Raw genomic sequence first — 21,891 nt, forward strand, 5'->3', positions numbered from 1 at the left:
GGATGATGCCACTTTATGTGTGCCATGCCGCCCGTTGGGATAATGAATTAGAAACAGGATTTAGACCCAAAGGTTTTTTTTTTTTTTTTTTCCTCCCCCTCTCAACATCTGCATAGGTGTCGTGCGTCATAAACCGCCGGCGTGACCTCAAAAGCCCAGAGGGTTGGAGAAGTCAAATCATCTCCGTCACTCTTTTAAACAGCGTTGACCGAACATGAATAATTAAACCCTGAATCATGCGAGTGGGTGCCCTAGCACAACCTTGTCCGGTTTTTAAGTATGAGATGAATATTCCTGTTCTGGAACATTCTACCTCTCAGTTCTGTTGGGAAGACACTGTGTCGCATTGTGTGAATGAATGTGATGTGCCTGGATGTCTAATGCAGGAGGCTGTTGCTGACGAGTGACTCACAGTGTTAAATGTAAAGCATATGTCATACAGATCAGCAGTTTGTGGCCGTCGTGAGAGAAGATCTCTGTTGATTTTGCTGTGTTGCTCTGTTCTCTTTCAGGTTTCCTTTGTATCCAAGAGGAGAACGCTTCCAGTTTGAGTATGGCGTCTACCTCCTCAACAAAAACATTGCGCAGGTAAGAGACTAGACCGTCCAAGCGCTGAATAAAGGAGGACTGTTTGAGAACACAAGCTTCTGCTAATTCAGTTTGATCACTCACAGAGGTCCGTTCGTCTGCTTTGTGTCGAATTTACTTAAGTGCTTTCAGCATCCGGCATCTGCTGGTATGCTGGAGCGCTGATCTGAGCACCGACTAGCTGCAGCCAAAATTTTGATCTTGTGTTTTATACAAGATCACGCATCATGCTCCAGAATTCTCAGATGAGAGCGCTTGGATCAGTGACACAACATACACGTGCTTTCTCTCTCTTTTCCTTTCTTGCTCTCTCTCTCTCTCTCTCTCTCTCTTACTCACTCACTTACTTACTTACTTACTCCCACACACTCATGCAGTCGCAGATACAGACACACTCCCTCTCTCTTCTCTGGAGAGCTGAACTTTTACCCTATCTGGCCAAATTAAAGTACAGCTAATGTGTTGACCTTTTTTCACTTCTTCTTCACCTTTGCCCTGCCGTGCGATCGTTTAGCACAGAATATAGCTATTTACATTCCATTTCCCTGTGCTCAAGGTGACAATTAGACTGAGCACTGACGGACATCTCCAGTGACATACTGAAGGGCAATTAGCGCGGACAGGTGGCTGAGTTCAAATAGGCACGTTTTGGAAGATTTTGCTCTGTCACAGCCGGTAAACTACAGCCCAAAAGCTCCTTCCGTCTGCTCCCACTCAAAACACAGGAAAGAGATGAAAAGAGCGGTTTGGACTACTGAGGAAAACAGGCTCTGATTGAAAATCTGTACGGAGACAAGGCATGCGTGAACTCTCCGACCCACACGAAAACAGCGTGAGCGTTTTTTGTAATTCGTTCTTCTTAAAGTAACAAAACACGAAGAACCCCCCCACCCCCAGGGAACACGGAATGCGTCGAAACACGAGCCAGCTGCAAAGCGGAACATCATACGATTGTCATGTTTGATCTGCTCATCCACCTGAAGTCTTATTGAGAGATTTCAGTATGCAGTATGTTTTCCATATTCCCAACATCTAAATGGTGTAATTTACCATTTCACCTCGTGACATGGTGTTTATGCTTTGTATATGTTCCATATCTTCTTGCCAAGACTCTCAAGTCCATGGATTCTTTTCATATATGATCATTGTTTGCCTTCCATTGCAGTTTATGCTAATGGATGTGTCCTTGTGGGTTACTGCAAACTAGTGTGAAAAGTTCAAGGATTTCAGCCGTACGGACCCACGTGCGTCCGAATGCGTGATCACACGTGTGTTCCCGAACCAGCTAACGCGATAAAGTTACAGCACGTCGGGGGCCTGATTCGTTCACGTTATTAATTGTTTAGCCAAATCTTCATTAATATCGGTGAAAGTGGTTAATATGTCAGAGCGGACGAACTGTAAGCCACGGCGCGCTCTCTCTCCCGGCGTAGCTCGCACCTCAGGGGGATTCCCAGACTCCTGTGGGTCTGATCACTCTGTTCTGCCCTGACGCACGTTCGGGTTAATGGAGGCGCAGGCAGAAGAATGCATGAAGTACTTCAACAGAGTCACGCTACATGCAATTTCCTTCACTTCAAGTTCTAATGAGGTTTCCTCTACCGCTCAGATCACTGTATATGTGAGACCTAGTTTGTATCCTTCTGGTACATCAGAGAATGTGGTTCTTGTTAATTCTGAAAGCTATATTAGGAAATGGCTTCTCCGCTGACCCTTGAACATTACAAAATTGAGCATGGTCTTTTCTACCTAACTTAATTTGCCAGTAACCAATGAGAAAGGTCTGGTGATTATTATTATTATTTTTTTCAATATATAAGTCTCTCTTTCTCAGTCTCCTTTTTTTTTTTTTTTCTTTAGTTTAAGTTTTAATGTGTTCCTTCAGTTAAGCTACTGCCTCAGTTTCATGCTGGACTGGCGAAATTGAGATCTGGTTTCACGGCCGCGCTCTCGTCTTGGATCGGAAAGGGTAAACGTCTATCTTTTATTAAATTGCGTCGTGTGTTTCGTTTGAAAGTGATATGAGCTTGGCTGGCAAAGGATCGGGACGCAGAAGGAGGCTCCCTTTGAAGTCACAGGCTCAGGGTACGTTGTTTTTATTTAGTCCTTGTGTCTCGGAGAGGCGAGGAGCTCAGGGTCCGGCGGCTGGGCGGCCTCCTCCTCCTCTGTGCCTTTGTCATTTTTATGTAACATGAAAACACGGGTGAAAAAACCTCCTGGGCTTTGTTTCTCTTAATGAGCTAACCCCGATTCCTCGACTCCCCTTGCAGAAATGATCAGCGTGATTTCGGAGTACATCTGAAGCTTGTCATTTTCCAGCTCCCATAAATTATATGCTATTGAGTTTTGTATTGACTTGGCCGTACTTGCTTTGACGTTGGCCATGACGGGGGGAAAAAGAAAATATGTTAATGTAATAACACGTCTTGTCATATTTTTAAATCGTTCATTCCTCCGTGTGTCAAATGACTACCATCTTTATTTTTATTTGACAGCTTACGTGTATTATTAATGGTGACTGCCATGTTTGCATTGTGATGTTCCTTGTCATAACACTCCTGAGATGTTTTGAATTGGGCTTTTCAATGGTTATTACGCATTTACCGGCGCATGCTAGTACCGCAACACTTTGTCTTTAGCCTGTTATTACTTAACATCCCTCACACGTACCTTCTGTCTCTCAGTCTCTTGTTTTCCAAAATGAGGAACAGGACTTGTTTGATGTTGCATATTTTCCAAGTTCTCAGCAGGTGAACAGACGCAAACCTGCATGCATATGACTAAGTCTCCCCTAGAGGGCAGAAACAGGAAACCCACCAAACCTGCGTTCGCACAGACAAACGAGAACTGTGAATGAGAGCTGGCCCGGAGAGAAAAAGTACCTCTTTGGATCGCTGCCATGTGCTGTGCTCTGTCCGCTCTCTGCATGCTCTCCAAACAGCACTTGGGAGACAGGCATGTGGAGCCGATTAGGGCCCAAACAGACGCTACATGAAAACTAGCTTTAGCACTGCAGTAAGGGGGCTAGGGGGGGAAATTACAATTAGCGCCCAGTTTGCTAAACTGGGTTATCTCGTTTGGCTGAAACCTGGAGTAGAAAGTATAGCGTTGGGAATTAAAACTGGAACAGTCTGGAGATAGAGGAAGAGGAAGGTTTGTGGCGGCAGTACTCTTGCCATCGAACTTTGTTCAGCTGAGACTGGCGCAAAGCTCTCTGAGTAGCTCTAGCTCCTCAACTGGTAACCCTCAAGTTCTTTCAGGGCTTTCTTCTGTTTCTACTTTTCATTGCAGGCCATGTTGGTGGTCTGAAGTGTGAGTCAGAGCGTGTGCCGCTGTGAAAACCGGTAAAGTATGGTGTAACAAAAACTACTGTGACACAGAAGTGAGACCCATAGCTTTTTTTTTGTTGTTGTTTCTACATCGGTGTGTGGACTATGAGGTTTGGTTCTGGAACTGAGAACTGGAACTTCACTGTTCTACCCTGAGTGGCACACATCTTTTAACTAATTTTTAACTTGCCATTGGTGTACACATGTATGTTATTTTAGAATCCTTCAGACCAGAACAGTAGTTTGCTGATCCTGTCATACACATCTATGTGGGCAAGACGCAAACATGACCTGACAGGAATGTCACTGCATGAGATGTGTGTCTCTCTCTTCTTTCTCTCTCTCTCTTTTTTTTTTTTCTTTTCGGTTGTATGGTAGATTTTTTTTTGTTTGTTTTGTTTTTCTCCCGATTTTTCCCGTTCCCAGCCCAACGGTCCATTTTCTTTCAGGTTAAATATTGAAAATGTCGGACTTTGAGCGGAGCTCCTCTCTCACCTCCACAGTCAGTGAGACAGTTATAAATGAACCGCGCACTGCTGAGACGTAAAATATGCTGAGCGCAATTCACCCACTGCCCTTATCTCACATCATTATGGTTGGACAGAAACCATATGAACCAGAGGTGTGTGTGTCAATGAGAGAGTAAGACAGTTCAACCCATGAAGAATTATCTACAACTTTTGCCTGGTTTTTTGTGAAGTAAGGACTTCATTTGGGCTGAGCTACTTGCACTTTTTGACTGAGACGACCTGCTGGTTATAAACAGTTAGAGCTTAGCAGATTTGTTTGTACACATTAAGGAAGAGATCGTACACATCAGGTTGGCACTTCGCCCCAGTCTTTAGCGCGCTTAACCTCTGTTAGCATTAATCGTGGAAAGTTCGAAAGCACTGACAAGAGAAAAGTGGTCCACTCTACTGGTTTGGATGACCAAATGACTTCCTGATGTCTTATTTGTATTCGGTTCAACTTCTATTTAATTAAATTATCCTTATAACCCTCATTCTTTCTTTTCTCCTTCGTTCCTCACTCGCTCTCTAATCTGTCTCCACGCTTTTTGTTCTTGAATTCCCATGGCTGTACCTTTTTTTTTTTTTTCTTTTTTTTAATCTTATTTGATTTATTCTGTTCTGTAGGGGAAAGATCAACACAACTCTGAATAAACTGCCTGTGATAGCCATCACGAGTCGCTCACCTCGGGACAAGTCCAAATGAGTGAAAGAGAGAGAGAGAGAGAAAAGAAACGAGTTCACGTTCTTGGATCACATTAAATCACTTTTTAAATAGCAAGTTTGATCCGACGATTGCTCACAAAATCCTCACCCCCACCCCACCCTTCCTCTTGTTTATTGAGAATAGTCCACCATTCATTATTCAATGCTGCTTTTAAAGACTGAGAAGGGGAAAAAGGGCAGGCTAGTCACAGACAGCGTAGGCTGTTTACTCTTCTGCTCTTTAATTAAAGATCAGACAGGTAAAAGAGGGAGACAGAAAAGTGAAAAGAAAGAGAACCCCAGGGAGAAAGACAAATTTAGCAGGGCCTATTCCAGGGCTATCCCAGCAAAACCTCAATCCCGGTCTGGTAGAAGGCTGTGGTCGGTGACTCACCCCAGCGCGACGCGGGGAGCATTCCGGAAAAAGCTTGGCTATTACGCGCGCTCTGTTTTTGAAACAACGAGACTCCTTCTACTGCCTACCTAGCCAGAAAAACCTCATGTCAGCAAACAGGTTTCTGTGGCCTTGTCCAAGCTAGCGCGTCTCACTGTTTATTTGTTTACCCCTGATGCCCTGCTACCCTTTGCCATTTCTACCCAAACCCCAATAGAAAAGGTGAGAGAGTTAGACTTATCAGTCGCAACTGGCCGTCTCCCTGCCCCTCCTCAAAGGCAACATCCGTTTCCCATTTTGGAGAGCTTGATTTACCAAAGCACACAATAAAACCTTGTTTTCTGGGTTCGGTATTGGAGACACACTTTCACCACGTAGGTACTTCACGTTCGCCCTCGCTTCTCACTCAGGAACCGAAGAAGTCGAGTTAATTTTTAGCCCAGTTAGCAAACATGTGTCTGTTGTTATTTTACCTTTGGTGTAGAATTTGCTTCAAGCTTGAAGCCGCACTCTCCATATGGTTGCATGCGTCACAGAGTAATCGCCTCCTTATATCTCATGTGAGACTTGTTCTCGCCGAAAATGTGGTTTATATTTTCGTGCTATTAAGGTGCCACTTTAAAGGGATTTCTGTTCAACACAGACAGTAAAAATCACTTCATTAGTGAACTTTATCTGTCACATCTCAAGCAAGAAATTGTTTCTGGCAGGGTGTAAGTAGGCTAAGTAAATGGATGGAAAGTGATACCTGGTGTATTGAGCCATTCTTAACAATTGTACGATATCAGGGCCTCCGACAAGCGGGATGACGGCTGTCTGCCTGTTCTAAGATGATTTATGAAAGAGGCAGAAGGTGGAGGAACAGAGAATGGAGGGGCCTCTCGCAGCTGGATGTGAATTTAGATCCACGCATATACCAGACCTGTTGAACGAATGTTTCTCATTCAGTCTAGGCAACCAGTCGACCTTTCTCTCTCTCTCTGTGTGTGTGTGTGTGTGTGTGTTTTTGTTGGTGTTTAGACTCATGTTTGATGGAAGCTGTTGTTCAGGACCTGATGAGGGACAGGTTCGATTTGTTCCAGTGAGAGCATGCGTTTGTGTGCAAATGTTTTAAGCCACAGTTTGTGTTCCGAATGAAATTTAACAAATTGCAGACACTTTCTGCAGAAACTCCCTAAGCGCGGAGAGGTGGAGTTACAACACATCAGTTTATATTGGAAGCACAGCCCACCCATGCTGCTATAAAAGCTCTTTACATGTTGAGGATAGATAGGAGGGGGGAAAAAACGAAAAGGAAAAAACAGCTGTATTTCATTAGCATGAGAAATTACTAATATTAACTGAGCCGGTGATGAATCAGTTTTACTTCTCCAGCCTGAGTATGGGGAAAGCCCACTTACAAGCCCAGTTACCACTCAACTCTGTCTGTGTCTGCGGAAAGCATTCAGATGTGTGTTGACAGAGGACATCTTACACTCTGCCCTGTTGTCTGTGCCGCTACAGTGACGTTTCTGACGTTTTTGCCTGATGTGAGTTTTTTAGAGGAAAACTCCTCTTTCGCACACGCCGAAGGTTTGTTGGAAACGATCCCCTTGCTCCTGAGGGAGAATCCAGAAGCGGAACCGCCTTACTTGGATCTTTCCAGAAAAGATGCCTGCTTTGTCAAGGCCTCGGATGACCGCAGATATCCACATCTCTCAGCGGCCCATATCTGTGTTGTTTATTCTTAGATGCAAATGTCGAAAGTCTGCTCTGATGGAAAGGAGATGGTACCCAGATAGAAGCAGTATCAAAAGAACCTACTTTTGGCCTCAGTGTTTCATTGGAGGCCCGTGCTCTCCTTATCTGAGAGCATCCGGAGACGTATCGGGTAACCTCTCAAGTCATGTTTGCCCTCTTATCTCAGGATGTGCGTCTCTGAGTAGGCTCTTCCCTCCACCTGTTTATGGATCTGTAGGGGAAACGATTTTTATTTCTACCCTTGTGGACTTCCAGGGTTCAGCTTCTACCCTGGCAAAATGCACCACTTAAGCACATGTACGTCTGTGTGCACATCATGTAGTTGTGCTTCTGACCACTGACTCAATGTGTTTAAGTACACCGCTCCCCCCCCCCCCCCCTACACACACGCACACTTAAAGGGTTTTCATCAGCTTTCAATTTGTGTGGTCCTGTTTCTCCTTGCAGCTCGTTGCTATGGTACCTACAACAACTCGAGGTGTGAAGAAACGTCTCGGCTTCTGAGGGATGCCACTCTGAGACCATAGGCGGAAAAAAAGATTGCTGAACTGATGGGATTTGCATCACTCGTTCTGATTACAGAGAGGAACATGGAAGGAGGTGTGGAGATGGAACAAGTCTGTTTCCTGCTCATTTAGGGTCAGACAGTTTTAACTATGCCACCATCTGACATGGCTTTTCTACCACAAGACTCAGTCTGTTTGGGTCGACTCCGAAAGCCTCAAGCTCAGTAAATGTAGTGGGGCTGGCGGTTGGTCTACTCTTTAACTGGGATACCGGCCAGCGTTCTTTGATTTACGAGTGTATCTGGGACTGCAGTAACGTCTGTCACCGTCCCCGTGGTAACCTGTTCGACGTCTGCAAGCGCAGAGAGCGAGAGAGCGAGAGAGAGAGAGAGAGAGGGAGAGAGAGAGAAGGGGGAGTCGTCAGTGCCCCGCCACTGCGCCTCGTTCCCCCATTTTATGGGCATTCCTCTGGACAGCCTCCTATGGCTTTATGAAACACTTAAATGACTCTAATTGAATTTCCACGGTTTGAGGTCAGCTGTAAGGGGTTTGCCTAGCACCACAAAGAGGTGCTGAGGGAGAAAGATTCACTAAATATATGGGTGGAAGTACAGGAGTCTTTACTGCTTTCCAGTTCTCTACTGTATATGTGTGTATAAGTGGGTTATGTCGCTGTGTATGAGTGTGTGTGTGTGTGAGTGTGCACATGAATATTGAAACAATGCATTCAGAGACGAGGTTGTAATTTTTACGAGGCCTCTCTGCGGACTCTGTGAACCTTTCTCTCTCTCTCGCTCTATGTTTGTATTTCTCCCTACATCCTGTTTATAGCCTATTAATTTATGCGTTAACTGAGTTATTAGGTTCGCATCAGAATTTGTTGTTAGCGTTGTGCTTTTGTTTCAGTTTGTGGTGTTTGGTTTAAGCTGTAAGACCAAGAGAAAGACGATTTATAATTTTCTTTCATCAGCTTAATTTGCCTAACAGTGAACCAAATGAGAGCCATGTGGAAACATACAAAGTACTGTAGCTAGACACATGAGAATGTCCTCCAAAAACACAACACACACACACACACACACACACAAAAAAATCTAGTGGCTAATTTCAGTAGGCGTTTAATAAGTCACTCATTGAAGCTGACTGGGCCTTGCCGGCCAGTTTACTTTATACTGGCACCTCTGGAGACAAGCAGTTTTTACAAAATAAAGGTTTGGTCTACTTATGGTCACAATAAAGCTTTGGCTGAGAAAACATTGTCATTTGCTTAATAGCTGGTGTTTATGGCCGTTTGGGAATCGAAAACGGATTTTGGTGTCGTCCAGTTCAATTTTTTTTTTTTGCGCTGTCCCCCTTTTTCCTTTTAGACCGTTTTTTTTTTTTTTTTTTTAAGATCAACCATGCTTTTATAAACTTCTCCATGTCCCCGGTCCTTCCTTAAAAGGGGTTTTTTAATATATCTGAGGTTTTGACAAAAGAGGAAAGAATGGTCTGAGAGGGAAGAAAAAGATGAAAAGCCGTCACAGTCTGTGAAAGGTTTGTTAAGTTCCTGTTTTTCCCAGGGAAGGAATTGGATGTGTCATCTTATCAGAACACTGTGATGATGTGGAGAAGTGGCTCTGAAAAGCTGCCATCCTTCAGCCCAAACTCCATTCCTCTTACATGAGAAAAGGAAGCTGGACTGAGGCCCTTGAACAAAGAGAAAAATTCCCTGTGCAGGCTCTTTTAAAAGCTATCCGCATAGATATATATATTGCTTCTCTGCTCCAGTTGTAGTGGAGCAGACTAGAGTATCACGTATGTTTCATGTGCGCAAGTCAAGAAAACTTGTTGTTCTTGTTAATTCACCAAAACACTCCGTACTGTTTTCTTCTTTTTCTTTTTTTTTTCTTTTTTTTTTTCCTTTTTCTTTTTCTTTACGCGTCACGCTTAACTTGTCTCACACATCTGTTGGCTGGATAACTCTCCCCTTGATGAAGTTAAAACATCTTTCAAAACTCACCCATATAACACCCCCCCCCCCCCCCCCCAAAAAAAAAGCTCACTTCCATCTGCTGGGTAAGTGGAGAAAAAAAAAAAAAAAAAAAGTCAGCCATTTTTGGTAGTTGTCAGGCCTCTCTAACAGTTCTTCACCGCCATGTGGATCTCATTATCGGAAGGGGAGCAGCAACAGCAACTTTTCATCTTCATTTAGACCTTGTTGGTATGCTCCTTCACCTACGTGGACTAAGTCACGTGTAAGGATATGACAGAGATGCTGTCGGTCGGTGAGGTCAGATCTTGTTTTCACTCTGTATGGTCTCCTCCCTCTCTGTCCTCCTTCTATAATTGTTTTGCCCCTATTTTAATCTTTGAATTTTGTTCCAGATGCATTCATCATTTGACTTGTGAAGTGTTCAAGAAGAAACTCCCCAGAGACTAATAAAATATCACCTCATTAAGGAGGATGACTCCTCGCCTGTGCTGTCGCAGTGCATTAGAGAGAATTATTAATTGGGGTTGAGAGGTAATGTCAGTGCAGTATGTCATCCCTGGAAACTCCGTTAACGTTACAGACTTCTATTAATGAAGCGACTGGTGATGAGCTAAAGTTGTCTCCCCCACCCCCACCCCCCCCCGGCCTCCTACTCCACCCCCCGATCTCCCTCAGTCTTACTCTGCTTCCCGGGCCCCTATAATCATTTCACAGCTGATGAAAAAGAAGAGTTAAGTGCCTAATGAAAGAGGCTGTTAAATAAACACCACTTGGACTTTAAAGGGTAGAAAGGTTTCATTTGATTTCGTGCAAAGAGAAACACCCCACTGCCTCATTCGCACCCTGTCTCCTCCCCACGCGCTCGCCAGTTCGAGTAAGCCGTCACTCATTTAGGGATGTCCGCAGAGATGACTGCGTTTTGGGTTCGTTGTTTCTGGACGGACGTAGTCTTCCAAGCTTCAGCAGGCCCCTCACGTCAGCAGAACAGCTTAAAGTGAAGCCAAGAACATGTATGAAGAATTTGGCCCCCCCCCCCCCCCCCCCCCCCCAAAATTGGCACCCACAAAACAAAACGATTTTGTCGAGTAAAGGACACCGTAAAGAAAAAAGGTTTACCGATGGTCGATAATACGTATATGTGACACCAGTGTTAAGGAATGTGAGCGTAACCTGTAATTATGCCTAATACTCAGACAGGGGTACCGCTCGGCTCTGGTTGAGCCGACGGACATGACAGACATGGTGTTGTCCTAACTGCCTGCGGGTGTTTTTTTCGGAGATCTGTGCCCCATAAGTGCTGAGAGCAGAGTCTTCGCTGATTGGTCAAAACTCAGGAGCAGGATGGTGCTAGTTTTCAACACCTCAGCGCTTACTCGTCTCAGTCCAGGCAGGGAAGCCGACATGCCGCCTCCCTTTACTTACTCCCATCACACACGCTCTGTGGTATTCAAAGACACTTCAGAAACGCTTTTTTTTAACTTTGACTGATCAGCAGCGCTGCGCTGTTTACGTGATTCTAACACTTGGAAAATGAGGGTCTTACATCATTTTTAGCAGAAGGACGACCTCCAACATCTGGTTTCATCCCGTCCCAGTGTTTTCATCTAGTTTGCTCATTTTGAATGGGCATGATATCAGCTCTTGAATAAACGATTCATCATTAGAATCTTACTTAGCTTGTATTTGCGCCGACTTTGCTCCGTTTGCTCTAAGGATACAATCAATTCACTTCAAACGGTTCGGTTCGCTCTCCTCTTTCCCTCTTCTAACTCCCACTCCAGCTTTCTCTGAGCACTCACCCAGTAGCTCAAATAGTAGTTGGCATGATTTGAGAGGCAATGAGTCACAAGGAGGGTATAGCCCCTAATCTCTAAATTTTTTACCCTCCCTACCCTCCCTGCTGCCTCCCCCTCTTCCTCCCTGCTTGTTTTTCGAGAGAGAGAGAGAGAGAGAGAGAGAGAGAGAGAGAATCAAGAGCATGTGTCGAGTCACGGTTAATTTTGGGTCTGCCTGTGAGAGCACTCTGTTGCCACGTGGGTATGCGGAGGATGGCATCTAATCTGCTGCCCACTTCAGTTACTGTGAGTGGGCGAGCTCGCAGCATGACCTTCGGCTCAATGACCAGCTCTGTGTCGGTGTTGGTGCTAAAGCGCAGTGGTATTAAGAAAACTAATATCAGGCCTCGCTTTCATCTCCGTACTGGGGGATTTGTTGCTTCAGTGTGGGATCACGGGGCGTGATCTTGAGCAGGTATAATTTGCCGTTTGTCTGACATAGGACCGAGCCACCCCCCCTCCCCCTCCTCCCCCTCCTCATGCACTCCGCGGGGAGAACCACAGTCAGATCGACTTTTAAAAAAAGAACAAACAAACAAAAAAATGAGTGATTGAGCGTAATCGGTCGGATAGGTCAACGATTTAAGGAATGGGGACGTTTCAAGTGGAGTTCCAAAAAGTTGCTGCTCCGATGTGCTGCTGTGGACAGCATTACTGTGTGACTTTAACCGATGAAACGATGTCCCGTCAAAGCCAGGGCTGCTGTATCAGACAGTTGATAAATGAGTTGGAAAGCGTAAGAGCTGAACTTGGCAAAGAGGACAATGAAGTACAATGCGTTGAGCAACGTATGAAATTACATAAGCGAGACTGCGGAAGGAGGAGATAAGTTTTGGGTTCGTTTGACAGCGCACTCTTGAGATTAGCATTAACGCTTATCATTGTACACGCACTCAGAAATGATATTTCGTTCACGTTTGACTGACCTCAGTTCAATCATTCGTATCGTTTAAAATATTTGGGAAAAAAAGACTGGATCCTTGTATTGCATCATACTGTTTTAAAAGAAAAACACGCAAAAAAAAAAAAAGACAAGACCTTCACAACGTGCAAACGGCGTGAACCTGTGAGAAAGTGGGGGACAATGAGATTACCAAATTATCTTGGAATTTAATGATGAAATTGGTGCCGTTTTAAACGAGCTTGTTCCTGCGCTTTTATTGACTTGTTTGTGTCGTGTCCTTTCAACACAAAGTAATGGCATTTGTAACTTTATCAATCACCTTAGCAGCTTTGATCACAATAAAGGAAGGCTCTAGTCCACTGGAGACTGTTGAGGCTTCTCTCCTCAACATACCTTTGACACGCTGGCTTTTAAAATGAGAGAACTTTGTGCAAACCCAGAGCACACAACAACTTATGACATTCCATATCTTTATCAACATTTCATCTTTCTAAGTTACCTGTATAATCATGTGTATTCACCGGTCGACATGTTCCTAGATCATGCTGTGTGTCAGAAATGCTCAACAGGCAATTTTTTTTTTTTCTTGTAAAAACACTTGATTTGATACTCTCCCTCCTCTCTCTCTCTCTCTCTCTCTCTCTCTCTCTCTCTCTCTCTCTCTTTTTTTCTGCTGATGTAAAAACTTCTGGTCCTGTGTTATTCTTTCCAAGGCATAATGTGGACTTTGTCTGCCTCTGCCCCTCCGAAAGCAGACTACAATCTCCAGGCTTTATGATACTCCAGCTCAGGAGTGGCTTATCTTACAGACGGCTTAGGGCTAGAAGGTCTGCTAATGCTTAATATGTCCCAGCTCTCTTCCCCCTCTCTCTTTCTTTCCCTCTCTCTCTCTCTCTCTGTCCTTCTCTCCCTCCACACACGCGCACACACACACACACACACACACACACACACAAATGCTCACCCACTCATCCATACAAACATGTATGTGCAGTCACAGAAACACGAAGAGGCCCCTCTCTCTCTCTCTCTCTCTCTCTCTCTCTCTCTCTCTTTCTCTCTCTCTCCCACACACACACATACAGACCACAGGCTTGCACACACCTCTAAAGTGTTGACTTGTGAAAGAAAGGTCTTTTGTTTCCCAGGCGATAACTTTTTTTTCTTGCTGTGACCCAAATTCAAGTCACAGCACAGTTACAATGACAGTCTATCAGTTCAGAACCAGGAAAAACATAGCTTCGTCTTTGACTGGGTTGATACTAACACAAAGATGTTTTTCACCACAAAGCCAAAATCCTCACATAGCTAAACGTTGCGCCTTTGTATGTTGTGTCTAAAGCCAAATAACAGATTGTCAAGCTTGTGCTAAGCGATGTGTCTTTGAGGAGCATGCCAGATACTTTGCCTACCTACACAAACATTCTTCAGACTAATGGCGGAGGAGGACACTCCACCTCCGAAGAGGAAGTTGTTCTCAACACTCCAAATCCCGCACTGTAATTTAATGATATGATGCGGTGTCTTTCTGTCACTGTTCAATTACATGAACCCTCGAATTTCCTGTAAAAGGTGTAAATCTTTGAGAACTTGAACACAACTGCAAAGTTTTACAGAAAATTTACGGTTGTTTTTGACAGGAGGTATTTGAAGGAGGAGGTTGGCTTGCTTAAGATAGCTCCTTGTTAAGTTTTTGTTGTTTGTCACTTAATGGTCCAGGAACATCAGTCTCTTTATAAGCTTAAGGAATATTCTAGAAATTCTCTTAAAATTTTAAGAGTTCTCAGATCACATATGTAACTACTTTTGAATGCAGACTTATGGTATGGAAATCGAAAGTGGAAAATCCGTTTTTGAACAAAATGGCCAAAAGTGGTATGACTGAGAATGTTGAACGTGTTGAAGATTTGAATAAGCATTAGCTATCCAAGTTGGAAATTTAGGCAGTGACGTAGTGAAGGGATTGAGTACTTATTCTTAGGATGGAGGAAAAAAAAAAATCCGATTGAACTCAAGCAGACAATAAATTTGCATGCTCTTGTATTTTTCAAATTTACCCTGTAAAACTGAGGCTGCATATGCCCTTTCAGCTTTATTGTGCCTGACACAGTGATATGTTTTTATTTATATGTTTATTTATTTATTTAATTGTCTATTTGTTTTCATTTATCGTGACAGCTCACACCGCAGCGATAATTTATGATCTTTAAGTTAGCTTTTTGTTTACAAAGCCCGATGTAGAGCCCATCCGAAAAGAAGATTCATCGTTGCCACGGGAGATGGTCAGGAATTCTCATATTGTACCCCCTAAGGCTTTTGCTGGAACCTTTGACCCTTGTTAAAAGACTATTACAAAATCCTCCTGCAGTAAAGGTTTCCATTAAAGAAGAACAAGAGAGGAGAAAACAATTGACCCTTTAGTAGGGGAGTGAATGGAGAGGGGCAGTACCATGAGGAGAGGGTGGTTGGCTGGCTGTGGCCTGAATGGGGCACCTGACTACAGGCTGTGCACTCCTCCAGCTGTACCAAGCCATGGTTTCCCCTCAAGCCCTATGGAAAACAGTACTTGGTGCCAAAAAAATAACAAGCTTACTGAACGACCGCAACACGCTTTATTCCAAACAGTAAAACAGGACCGTGACCAAGGCAGGCTTGGGCAAGAAATAAAGAAAATGATGGTTTAATGGCTATATTTGGCAATACCATTTAAAACGGCACCACAAATTGGGTCAATTTTGTTGTATTCTCTCTTTTTTTTTTTTTTATCACCACTCACAAAATGGTTTACGCCAAGTTATGGATGGAGAGTCTGCGTCTGAAGAGGCCAAAGCCCTCCTTTAACTCTCCCTTTATGGGCCAAACCGTAAAAACACTCTTTGACTGGGTTCTGAACCACAGTTCAGCCTTAAAGAGGAACTAAGTGACTTTTTGTCACTTTGACAGTGTGATTGTAATCCGTGTTTTGTGTTACATACCTTGGTTCTGTTTAGCTGCTGTTTAAGAGATGACTTGAGGGGTTTGGTGGCGAGAAGAGATAAATGAATGGTTATGCGTCTTTCTGTTCTGCTAACAGAAAACGTCATACAATCCAAGGGGCTCTTTGGGTTTTCGATGACTTAACTGCAGGTTGACTGGGACTAATATTACTCAAGATAAGTCCATGACTCCATTTAAAGGGGCATAGACCCCAACAGACAGTGGCAGCTCCAACAGGTGTCACTGTAGCCCAAGAGGAGTCACAGATGTGGCTTGCATGCATTTGTGCATAATCACACATTTTATGATACACAAATACACGCAAAAACAATGTCATTTGTTCTAAGTCCGTATCTCATATCCGTCAGGGTTGCTTTGTCAGTTCCTTTGACTGTGCATAGAAAATGACTGCAAAGCAGCCCGCACGAGAACATGTAGATTTCGTCTCTTCTGAAAGTGAAACCTCAGAGGCACAGTAAACGAAAGCATGTAAATAAGGACAGCATTTTTGTAACTTAGCCTCACGAATAGTGAATGAAGCTTGGTTTCACATCGGTTCTGCGTCAGAGGGGAAATAAAAAAAAAGAAACACCGCGGCCCCTTGTCACCGGTGGTCTCCTAATTAAATTTCCCATTCGTCTCAGAGAGCCTTTTCCCGTAATTATGTAAATATGTTGACTGTGTTTGGCGGCCATACGATACTCAATAAAGTGTAACACGGGGTAATTTTAGGGCCGAAGGTGGTTTGAATTAGAGCCCATTGGCATCTGACTCTGCTGAGTCTATACTGTGCCCCACACCTGTGTCATATTAGTGCTTGTTGGACAGAGGAAAGGATGTGGGGTGTGGAACACAGCGATGGGGGGAAAAAGTGTCACTGTTTTTTTCTGAGGTAAAGGAGATTAGAGTCAAGGATGTTCCAGGAACCACTGAGAAGGTACTGACAGGACCGTCTCAACTCCTAAAAAAAACTTGAGACTGATATCTGGCCTGGTGTACCTGTCATAAAAAAAAAAAAAAAGATCAGTTCAGTGAACGGTCTATTTAATTATCTTCAAGCGTATCACTAAGCCTTCAGTTTCTTCATCTGTCAGCATGACACATTTTAAGTTGTTTGAGGAAAATTTTATTCATGAAATTACGGTATTTACATCATAGTGACAGTCTGATGGAGTGTTATCCTCATAGTTACACAAATTAAAATGAATATGTGTGGAGGCTTAGTGGTTTGACTGAGTCAGACATCTACTGTTTTAGAACTTTGGAAAGGAGATACTTGGGACTCAGTCAGAACTGGGTTTGAATGTAATTTGGAAAGAAGGGTACACAAGCTGAACCACTGATGATATTTGAAAATATTTGAGTTCACAAGAGTGTAACCTGAACATTTACATTTAGCTTTTAAAATAGGATTAATTAATTAAAAAAAAAAAAAAGATTTCTGATTTTTCTGTCATGTGGTGTAACCACACATCTATATCAACTAATCGTCTGTGCCTCCCATGCTTTTATCATCAAAGTAAAAAATATTTTTCATAAAGGAGATATATTCTAGCCATGTGTTAAGCATATTAATGTAAACTGGTGTTGATAAGTGACAGATTTCACCAAGGAGTTTTCCGATTGGTTTTATTTGCAGGTGAATAATGTGCCATTAAATGAGTGTCATCAGAAAATAGCCCAGTATTTTCACACAGGTGGAAAAATATGGATATATAAGGCAGAACAGGCTTGCACTGCTATAAGACAGTTTTCATTAAAATACCTGAAAAAGTGCGTATTAATTAAATGCAAGCCCCATCTGATGTAGCAGAGGTTGACTGGTCCAGAACTTGGCGAGAAGCCTCAATGGAGAATAGCTCACAGGCATCTACTTGGCCACAATTCATAAGAGGTTTTCATGGCTAATTAGGTTACGATCGCAGCCCGAGTGCTGTTGAACGATAGCGTCTGTTTACATGGTCTTGCTGTGGTTTGCATAAGCCTGCTGGCTACACACAACCTATAAACTGTCCAAGGTGGGTAGCAGTCTTTACAAAGTAAGTATCTATACTGCTAGATCATCTCAACTTGCACAAATATTTTGGGATGGACAGAATGTTTTCTTGCATATTTTGAGCTTGGAACGTCTCACCTTGACCAGCAGGAAAATGTTCCTTGAGGGGCGTTAAGCTGTTGTGATGGAGGTTACCAAAAACGAAGTGTCTGACCGAGCCAGCAGGCTGTTGTAGTACATGAATAATTGCCATGGAGACCATCCCCTTGGAGACCCAAGTAACATTTTTGCAAGTTTGGAGTATGAGCCAAATGTCAAATGGATGGTTGGTTTCTCTGGTTATAATCGCAGAGATATGTTAGCCTCTTGCTATTCAGTTCCATCTAAGCAGGTCCTCAGTACATCCTGCCAAGTGGTTGGCTTTTGGACTCAGATACGCTTTGGCGCTGTCAGCAAGAATGCACAGGAAGTAAGCTAATGATAGCACTGGACACAGGATGGCTTATCGGCACAACACGTGGTCCAGTTTTCTGTGTTTTTTTTTTTTTTTGAGAAATTATTGAAGATACAGAAACAGACAGGCAGTCATCCAGTTCACTGAATGAGTTCGTCTCATCTAAAGCCATGGAAGCTCGTTTTGCTGAAAGAAGTGAGGGCTAATGTTAAGCAGCCTGGGTTCTCTGTGTAATAATCAGTGTCAAAGCTAATCGTGTTTTCCATGCCTCTGCCATGAAGTGATTTTAAAAATCCAAGTCTCAACCACATCTCAGGGGGATTTCTTTATTACTGGCTCTTATGTCCCCTTTGAAGGTTAGTGTGAGGTGAAATTTGCCCAGTTTACAGTGGTTTCATTGTTCTCACACTTATTCATCTCAGTGCGTTCTCTGTTTTAAGTTCGCTACGTGTAAGAGGCTTTTCAAGGTTTTACCAAATTATTCTGCTGAATTTTGCTTTATTCCATGTATAGCATGGTGGACGTGGGACCCATAGCTTGCAGGACTCAGAAGACACCCCTGTACACTGTGTGTATATATGGCGAATGTGGAGGGGGAAAAAAAAACTGGTCAGAGAGTGGTTGTGTCTAGGCCACACCCAGTGAAGGCCCCCTGAAGGCAAATTGATGCATGAACATCCGTGGGCCCTTGATTACTCCTCTGTTAGAGGTCAAAGAGTCATTACAACCCCCATGTGCATTTCTACATGTGAGTTTATGAGCAGGCAGGCCAAGAAGGCCTCTCTTCTGCATTACACTGAAGATAGGTTTTCTGATTGCCAGTGACTCCAGTCATTCACTGTAGCGGTCAGTCTTACAGAGATCTCTGGAATGCGGATCAGGGTCATAGCACACCCCTAGCATTTGAAAAGTAACTCTCTTGATGAAAAGTTACAGCGTTACAAATTTCCTCCTCTTCTCATCCCTTGTGTGCGGCTGGTCAAACAGGTTGTCAGATGATGCTAATAACTCAGGCGAGCTGAACTGTTGTGACTCCGCTGCTGACAAAAACGCTCGTCAAACGGTCTCGTAAGGAATACGGTTGCTTCATTAGGGAGGCAACCCTCATGTGAAATGTCATTCACAATTTGTCTCAAAAACCCAACGCTCACTACAAACCTTCTCTGCGCTTAGCAAATAAGCAATGATGGAAACTCAGCAAATATTATATAGATAGAGAAAAGTTGGGGGGGGGGGGGGGGGGGGGGTGGAAAGAAGCTAAATATTTCTCTCTCTGAAAAGAAAGCGTACATCAGATTAGGCAATCTTCTCTGATTGGTTTAGTTGCATGTCAGGTGTTTTGGTTTTCTTGTCCGTCAGTGTGATTATGTTTACGCGTTCTTGTCAGACCTCAGACGGAGGTTAGGTGAACTGTTCACAACATTGTGTTCTTTTTCCCTCCAACACCTTTCAGCTGAGGCAAGAAATACTAGTATGGCGAATAGTGTTCTCTAGTTGATCGATTTCTTAGGGAGCTGAAAATGTGCAGAACATTTGGGTAATATATGGTGCCCCTGACAGATCTCAGATTCATTGGAAAGGCTCATTTAGGCCCATTGTTTAATTATTACAGAGCTATTGTTCCAGCTTGATTAAAATGCGGTCATTGTGAATGTCTAGTGGAGAACAGATGTGCTATGAGGTTGTGATGTGCTGCAGTGTGTGTATGAGTTAAACACAAATCTGCTGGGAGAAAAAAAAAAACAAAACAACAAAAACAAAAACGTTATGTACGAGCCAAGTCCTGTATTTATTGCATACACATTATTACGTCAGTCTTTTTCAAGCCCAGATCTCCCGGGCATTCATGAATCTTCTCACAGTCCAAAGCAGTATCCTAGTGAAAGGCAGGGGGTCATTTTCATTTTAATCTCCAAACAGCCCTCAGTCCACCTGAGCGTGCTTCAGTCTGTCTACATACTAGTCTGTCTACATACTGGTCTGTCTACCAAAAGACCTTTCTGTCTGATCTGAATTAGTTTTTTTTTTAAGCTTTTTTTTTTTTTTTTCAAGTTGCACTAGAAATTTGCGTCCTAATGAGCTTGAGTATGAACCACGAAAAAGTTGCACTCTAGCTAGATTGAAATAAGTTGCTCTTTTTACTGCGTCAGTACCGAAATCTTATTCGCACAGACCTCTCTGTCCTCGGTTAATCACGGTGAGGTCCAATTTCGCTCTCGCTGTGGTATAAAACTAATGAGTGCTTGCAGTGGAAGGCTTTTTCTGTCACACTGACACGTTTTCAAGACATAGTTTCGAGACATAGTTTACTGAAAAGCCAGACCCATCCGACTTTGCTGTTTGTTGGGATTGCAGTTCAAGGCAATGTAGGTTTTAATTGAATATGACATATACCCTGTGCTGGGCCAAGCCTCCTGACACATTTCGGTCTCTGACTGTCTGTCTGGTTAGACATTGTGCTCTCTCACAGCGTGTCATCTTGCCTGCGTATTTATTTCTTTGTATAGAGAGAGGTAGGGGGGAGAGAGAGAGAGCAGTGTTTGCTTACACTGGTGTGAGAGGGACCAGGCAATAATCCATGCGAGTCCCCTTTGCCAAGAACCGCTTGCAAGCGGTGCAATTCGAGCAACAGCATAATGCAAATCACATTGGGAAGACCAAAGTGTGAACGCTCAGATCACGTCGCTAACCAAAAACAGGCTATATTCACAGATTTCACTGGCTGGTGGGTGGGAGAGAGAGAGCAAGAGGGATACCCTAAGGGTGGAAAAAAAGAAAGAAAGAAAAAAAAATGTTCGATATAGGAAGGGAACAAGTAAGCTAGACATAGGAGAGTGGAAAAGACCTCATAGTTAGCACACGCTGGTAAACTTGGCTTTGACTGTTTGTGTTTGACTGTTTGTGCTCTGTGGTGTATAGTACTATTCCACAAGTGTGGGTGTGTAACCGGGCATCTAATTGGCTGCTGTTTTGAAAAGCTTGCGTGCAGGCAAGTGACACCTACTTTGCACTAAGTAGATGGTTTCATAGAATTCATACGCGTTACCCAACGGAAAATGCCCCTCTTTACTCTTTTCACGCCCTACAACAATAGACTGTGCCCCATCTGATCCTGTGATGTCATCCCCCCCCTCTCCTCTTCTGCCTCTATCAAGTTTCATCTCTTCACGGTCGGCTGCAGTTCAACACCTGGCTTTTGGAAGTGCCATTCTGTCGAAGCATGCTCTCGCACAGCAAACAAACAAACTCATCACGCAATAGATAGGATGACTGTCTTAAACACAGCACCACTTGGAGTTTTTTTTTTCTTTTCCTTCCAGCGTAGAAGAAAGCCTTGTGAAAATACTTAGATGAGAGGGACTGACTGAATGTCTGACCGTGCAACCGCGTCCGTTTCTCTTCATTAGCTACCGCGCCATTCACGGAGGGTACGCTGACCCAAGGTTTTAATCTAATCAATGTCAATGCAAGCGAGACCAAGTTTAAAGAAAAAACAAAAAACATATGCCAAACATATGTGGTAAATCTCATTCTGATTCTAAAACGGATGAATATGGATCGTTGTCTAGAAATTCTGAAATTTTTTCTTTTCGGCACATATGTGAATACCACTGCGTCGTCATCTGGTCAAAACCAAAGAATTTACCCATGTCTATGAATGAATCTCAGTTTTAGTCCTGCACAACATTTGACATTTCATAACCGTTAGAGACCTGGAGCGGTGCCACCGTGTCTTGAATAAAAGCTGCTTTCGATAAAGCAACTTTAAAAAAAATAGCCCAGCCCTTAGGACCTAGCTGGTCACAAACTTCTGGGCACAGGTACTAAAGTTGCACCTTACAGGAGATCAGGAATAGAAAAGTAAACAGAAACAAACTCCTCATACAAACTATCTCAGCCCACCAATCACTTGGCTCTAATCTTGGCATGTTCCTGCTAAAACAGTAAAACAGCCAATCGGAAATCTTGCCTCGTATTTT

At 43.4% G+C, this 21,891-nt stretch overlaps 1 protein-coding gene across 1 annotated transcript in view; it reads left to right on the top strand.

Annotated features, from left to right (window-relative positions):
* uvrag (UV radiation resistance associated gene) overlaps positions 1-21,891 on the top strand; it is a 72,750-nt gene that overhangs the window by 41,313 nt on the left and 9,546 nt on the right. The window contains exon 13 of the mRNA XM_030792710.1: positions 513-588. Coding sequence (XP_030648570.1) covers positions 513-588 — 76 coding nt within the window. The remainder of the gene's footprint in view (positions 1-512; positions 589-21,891) is intronic.

Source organism: Chanos chanos, chromosome 15 (genome assembly GCF_902362185.1).
Source record: "Chanos chanos chromosome 15, fChaCha1.1, whole genome shotgun sequence".
In the NCBI taxonomy this organism is placed as follows: Eukaryota; Metazoa; Chordata; class Actinopteri; order Gonorynchiformes; family Chanidae; genus Chanos; species Chanos chanos.